Source organism: Rhinopithecus bieti, unplaced genomic scaffold (assembly GCF_001698545.2).
Source record: "Rhinopithecus bieti isolate Rb0 unplaced genomic scaffold, ASM169854v2 scaffold_61533, whole genome shotgun sequence".
Taxonomy (NCBI): Eukaryota; Metazoa; Chordata; class Mammalia; order Primates; family Cercopithecidae; genus Rhinopithecus; species Rhinopithecus bieti.
In genome coordinates this window covers 19,083-24,874 of record NW_016823925.1, presented here as the reverse complement: position 1 = coordinate 24,874, position 5,792 = coordinate 19,083, and the positions used below count along the sequence as shown (strand labels likewise).

The 5,792-nt window shown below is 56.5% G+C and overlaps 1 protein-coding gene across 1 annotated transcript in view; it reads right to left on the bottom strand.

Annotated features, from left to right (window-relative positions):
* Nucleotides 1–386: 386 nt before the first annotated feature.
* MYBPC3 (myosin binding protein C3) overlaps nucleotides 387–5,792 on the bottom strand; it is a 22,669-nt gene continuing 17,263 nt past the window's right edge. The window contains exons 24-33 of the mRNA XM_017861980.1: nucleotides 4,846–4,987; nucleotides 4,001–4,168; nucleotides 2,914–3,002; nucleotides 2,549–2,744; nucleotides 2,201–2,340; nucleotides 1,821–1,980; nucleotides 1,573–1,709; nucleotides 1,072–1,258; nucleotides 844–880; nucleotides 387–708 (exon numbers count right to left, since the gene is read on the bottom strand). Coding sequence (XP_017717469.1) covers nucleotides 870–880; nucleotides 1,072–1,258; nucleotides 1,573–1,709; nucleotides 1,821–1,980; nucleotides 2,201–2,340; nucleotides 2,549–2,744; nucleotides 2,914–3,002; nucleotides 4,001–4,168; nucleotides 4,846–4,987 — 1,230 coding nt within the window. The 3' untranslated portion in view covers nucleotides 387–708; nucleotides 844–869. The remainder of the gene's footprint in view (nucleotides 709–843; nucleotides 881–1,071; nucleotides 1,259–1,572; nucleotides 1,710–1,820; nucleotides 1,981–2,200; nucleotides 2,341–2,548; nucleotides 2,745–2,913; nucleotides 3,003–4,000; nucleotides 4,169–4,845; nucleotides 4,988–5,792) is intronic.

Sequence of the window (5,792 nt, the reverse complement as noted above, 5' to 3'; positions counted from 1 at the left end):
TCTTGTGGTTTTTTTTTTTTTTTTTTTTTTTTTTTTTTTTTTTTTTTTTTTTTCTTGAGACAGAGTCTCACTCTGTCACCCAGGCTGAAGTGCAGAAGTGCAGTGGCGTGATCTCGGCCCATCGCAAACTCTACCTCCCAGGTTCAGGTGATTCTCCTGCCTCAGCCTTCCAAATAGCTGGGATTACTGGTGCGCCATCATGCCCAGCTAATTTTTGCATTTTTAGTAGAGATGGGGTTTCACTGTGTTGGCCAGGCTGGTCTGGAACTCCTGACCTCAGGTGATCGCCCGCCTCTGCCTCCCAAAGTGCTGGGATTACAGATGTGAGCCACCGCACCTGGCCATCCTCTGTGCATTTTTATGAAAACAAGCACACTGAAATTGAGTGACAAGAGTGAGTTCTCTGTGACTGCATTAATCTTTTATTGCCCAGTACACATTGGGAAGACATAGCAGGCCAGAAAGGCCTGTCCCCAGACATCCTTTCTTGAGGTCACCCTCCTTTTACCCCAAAGATCCAGGAGCTTCCTTCAGGAGCCCTGTGGACCAGTCTGTGCAACACCCACTCAGACCTGCCCAACATAACTGTCCTGCTGATCCCCCACCGCAGCCCAGGAGACACACTTGTCACACACACATCCAACAACAGGGAGGGGTTTCCCCAACTTCCCTCCAGGCTCCTGGTACGGGGCTGGCATCTGGTTGTACCTGCAACACAGGTTATCTTATGAGTGAACAGAGGCCCCCTACAGCCTCCCATTTACTGATGGCTGCCCCCAGACCGAGGGCCAGGGCTCAGCCACTGACTTGTGCCCTGGGTGTCAGGTGGTCTGCAGTACATACCTGGACATCCCCGGGAGCCAGCCTGGTCACTGAGGCACTGCAGAAGAGGAGGCCATGTCATTGTGTCCTCCCAGCCTTCTGGAAGCTAGTACCCATCTGGACATGACAGGGTCCTTGCCCTTGCAGCCACAGCAGGTGCTTGACCCGGGACAACAGAGCAAAGCCCAGGGTCCCCACTGCTGCCCTGCTCTTCCCACCTCCCAGGCCCTGGCCCCGAGGGCTCCTCACCTCGCACCTCCAGGCGGCACTCGCACTGTGCCTCGCCCTGTAAGTTGGTGGCCCTGCAGACATAGATGCCTCCATCAAAGGGGCAGGGCTTTCTAATCTCCAGAGTCAACACTCCCTGCTTGCTGAACATGCGGAAGCGGGCATCTCCTCCCAGGTCCAAGCCATTCTTGAACCAGGAAATCTTGGGCTGCAATTAAGGTAAAGAGAGGGAGGGAAGCCATCCAGGCTGAGAGGGGACCTGGCAGGGACCCAGGGAGACGCATTTCTGTTTATACTCGGTGGGGGATGGTCCCAAGGAGTCCCTGACTGTGCCCAAGGCTGGAAACAAACATGGAACCAACAGCGAGTACCATGGCCCTGCCCAGGGAGAGAAACCCGGTCCATACACCCCAAGGTGGAGAGAAAGCAGGGGAGACAGGCTGGGGAGAGAGGACTGCTCGACATCGGGGCCTATGAACCCTGCCTCCTGGTCGGCCTGGACCAGCGCCTAAAGTTCCCTACCTTGGGGCTACCCCGGACAGCACAGCAGAGCATAGTGGTGTAGCCTGCGATGACCGAGCGGTTCACCAGGGGCTGGGTGAAGCTTGGGGCCTCAGAGAAGTCCAGGGCCTTATAATTGGGTGGCACATAGGTGATGCCTGTTGGTGACAGGACTTGGTACCGAGAGGGCCACACCAAACTAGGCCCCCCGCCCTGTTCCCACGGCCTCCCTGCCCCAGCCCCTGGTGGGGAGAATGAGGGTACAGCACCTGGTCTGGGGATAAAGACGGGCTCCTTGGTGGTGGCTGCTGTGTCACTGGAACCAACCATATTCTGGCTGAAGACACGGAAGTAGTAGCCATTGCCAATGATGAGCTCTGGCACCACGCAGTGGGTGCGGCGGTAATGCTCCAAGACGGTGAACCACTCCTGGGGGCAGGGAAGGAGGGGAGGCATCTCTGGGCCAGGCCCTCCCCGATGCCGAGAGCCTCTCCTGGGTGCCCTGGGCATCTCCACCCGTACTGTGGAGGGACTCAGATCAGCAGAGGGAGAGTGAGGGGCCCGTGGTGAGGACAGTGAAGGGTGGCTGCGGCCTGGGTCTGCCGGGCCTAGGCAGGGTGCACGTGGGGACCCCAGACCCCGGGCTCACCATGGTCTTCTTGTCGGCCTTCTGCACTGTGTACCCCCAGAGCTCCGTGTTGCCATCATCCTGGGGTGGCTTCCACTCCAGAGCCACATTAAGACCCCAGGCCTCAGTGACCCGGAGATCCTGGGGAGGACTTGGCTTGTCTGCGGGAGACAGACCCAGTTGGGTCACCACTCTTCCTGACAGTGAGCAGGGGGACACCGGGCTCCAAGGAAGCCAGGGCCGGGCCTGCTGGGGCACTGGACTGGAAAATGTGAGCTGTGGGTTGGGTCCCCTGGCTCAGCCCTTGGCCCCAGCAGCCCAGCTCAGGGATGGGAAACAAGGGGGCTCAAGGAGGCCTTGGCCACGCACCGACAACCTGCAGCACCAGGGTGGCCTTGTCCTCCATGTTCTCAATGCGCACTGTCACCTGGTAAGTGCCTGAATGCGCGCGGCGAGCGGCCCGGATGAACAGGATGGTGTCTGTGGGGCTGTTGCGGACGCTCACCTCCTCGCCTGCCAGGGGCTGCCCCTCTTTGGTCCAGGTCACCTGAGGCCGGGGCTTGCCCTGAGGAGAGGAAAAGCTTAACCCTGAACTTGGATCTCTCCAAGGGCCAGCTGCCACCCCTGCCTCTGGAACCTCAGATCGGGCCAGCCCTGAGACATCAGTCCACAGGATAGAAACAACACACCGTAGCCTCTCTCCCCTGGGGGACAGGGAAGGGGGCCAGTCCCACCTGGAAAGGGATGAGGAGGTTCACAGGCTCCCTGACCTTCTTCTGAATGGTCTGACGCAGGTGCCTGGGCAGCTGGAGCCGTGGCCGTTCTGTGGATACAGAGTGGGTAGCTAAGTGAGGGCCCGCCACGGCTCTGAGGGGCGCCACAGCTCCAGCCTCCCTTGAGACAAGGCCCAGAGAGCTGCAGCTAAGAAAAAAGCTGCCTGCTGGGCCCTGCGCCTCCTTTAGCTCCTGCTGACACAGCAACTCCAGCCTGCCCAAGCTCAGCTGGCTTCCCCGAGCCTCACCACACTGCTTCAAGAGAAGTCACACAGCTAGTAAGTCATAGGCCAAGGTGTAAACCTGGGCTTTTACACCCTATGCCCTGTGCTGTTTCCACTCGAGTTTGCTGCCTCCTTCCAGCTTTGAGAACCAATCTTTACAAAAGATGGACCCTTTGTTGGGACAAAGAACAGAGGAATGGGAAGTGGATCCCAGAGAGACCAATCTGACGACATAGACAATACTTACCTCTTGGAGCTGAGACGCTCCTGGAAGAGAGCTTGGGTACTGTGGCTTTTATTTTCCCTGTTCCAGAACTAGGGGTCTGACATAGACCAAGAAAGCCTTCCCCCCCCGCCTTTTTTTTTTTTTGAGACGTCTCTGTCACCTAGGCTGGAGTGCAGTAGTGTGATCTCAGCTCACTGCAACTGCCACCTCCCAGGTCCAAGCAATTCTCCTGCCTCAGCCTCCCAAGTAGCTGGGGGACTACAGGCACCCACCACCACACCCGGCTAATTTTTGTAATTTTAGTAGAAACGGGGTTTCACCATGTTGGCCAGGCTGGTCTCGAACTCCTGACCTCAAGTGATCTGCCTGCCTCAGCCTCTCAAAATGCTGGAATTACAGGCTTGAGTCACTGTGCTTGGCCACCTCTCTGCACTTTTTCCCTAGGCCTAGAGCATGGCTGATGGCTCCAACCCCTCCTGTCTCTGCCAGCATTCTGGGCAGAGTGTTCTAGGCCTCCCCAAATGTTCCCACCTCCACTGGACACCAAGGGCCTGGGGTGTCAATGGCAGGTCTTGTGACTGCATGAAAGGACACTCACGCAGGATCTCCTGCACCGTCACTGGCTCCGTGGTGGTAACAGGGGCTCCAGGCCCTGCCATATTGTGTGCACGCACTCGGAAGAGCAGCCGGGCCCCCGTGGGCAGGTCCTTCACCAGTATCGACGTGTGTTCTGTCAGCCCCCGCAGGGCAGTCACCCACTCTGAGCCTGGGGGTGGGGAGGGACAGGCAAGGCCACAGGCTGTGTCACCACCAATACCCCATCCCCACTGCCCACTCCTCTGATAGGAATCTCCAGGATTTAAATATGTTTTTATTTTTTAAATTTTATTTGTTTATTTATTTTTGAGATGGAGTTTCGCTCTTGTTGCCCAGCCTGGAGTGCAATGGCGTGATCTCGGCTCACCGCAACTTCCGCCTCCTGGGTTCAAGCGATTCTCCTGCCTCAGCCTCCCGAGTAGCTGGGATCACAGGTGCCCACCACCACACCCACACCCAGCTAATTCTGTATTTTTAGTAGAGATGGGGTTTCTCCATGTTGGTCAGGCTGGTCTCGAACTCCCGACCTCAGGTGATCCGCCCACCTCGGCCTCCCAAAGTGCTGGGATTACAGGCATGAGCCGCCGCGCCTGGCCTTAAATATGTTTTTAAAATGTAGTTGCTGATTTCGCACTGCTCAAAGAAGTGTTACAGTCAGCTTTACTCTGCATTTCTTTTTCACTAGGCAAGCTTTTTTTGCTTCTGAAAACAGAACAGGTATTTCTCTGGATGTCCTCAACTTTCGGCAAAAGTGGCCCAAAAAAACCTGACTACAGGTGAATCTGCTCAATGGCAAGGTGAGCATGGTCTTCCTTTGGGGAGGGGCCTGGGGGTGGGGACACTCACAGCCCTCTGGGCAGTACTCCACGCTGTAGCCATCCAGGCCTCCTGCTCCCACGCGCTCTGGGGGCCGCCACTTGAGGGAGACCGTGGTGTCAGAAACGTCCTCTACTGCCAGGTGGGTGGGTTCGCTGGGGGGACCTGGGTGGAGGAGAGGTCAGAGAGGGGTCTTAGCAAGCCTGGGGAAGCTGGAGATCCGTGGCCTAGACCCCAAACTGCCCACTGGTCACATAGGGGGCACTTCCTGTTCAGCTGGCTTTTAGCCACTTTAAGGAATATTTTGTCTCCGTTACAACACTTGTCTGTAGATTTGCTTAAAAACAAACAACAGGCCGGGCGCGGTGGCTCAAGCCTGTAATCCCAGCACTGTGGGAGGCCGAGACGGGCGGATCACGAGGTCAGGAGAAACCGCGTCTCTACTAAAAAAATACAAAAACTAGCCGGGCGAGGTGGCGGGCGCCTGTAGTCCCAGCTACTCAGGAGGCTGAGGCAGGAGAATGGCGTAAACCTGGGAGGCGGAGCTTGCAGTGAGCTGAGATCCGGCCACTGCACTCCGGCCTGGGCGACAGAGCGAGACTCCGTCTCAAAAACAAAACAAAACAAAACAAAACAAAACAGCAGCAGCCAGGCATGGTGGCTCACACCTGTAATCCCAGCACTTTGGGAGGCCAAGGTGGGCGGATCACCTGAGGTCAGGAGTTTGAGACCAGCCTGACCAACATGGTGAAACTCCATCTCTACAAAAACACAAAAATTAGCTGGGCACGATGTTGGATGCCTGTAATCCCAGCTACTCAGGAGGCTGAGGTGGGAGAGTCACTTGAACCCGGGAGGCGGAGGTTGCAATGAGCCTAGATCGCTCCAGGACTGCACTCCAGCGTGGGCAACAGAGCGAGACTCCATCTCAAAAAAAAAAAAAAAAAAAAAAAAAAAAAAAAAAAAAAAAAAAAAAA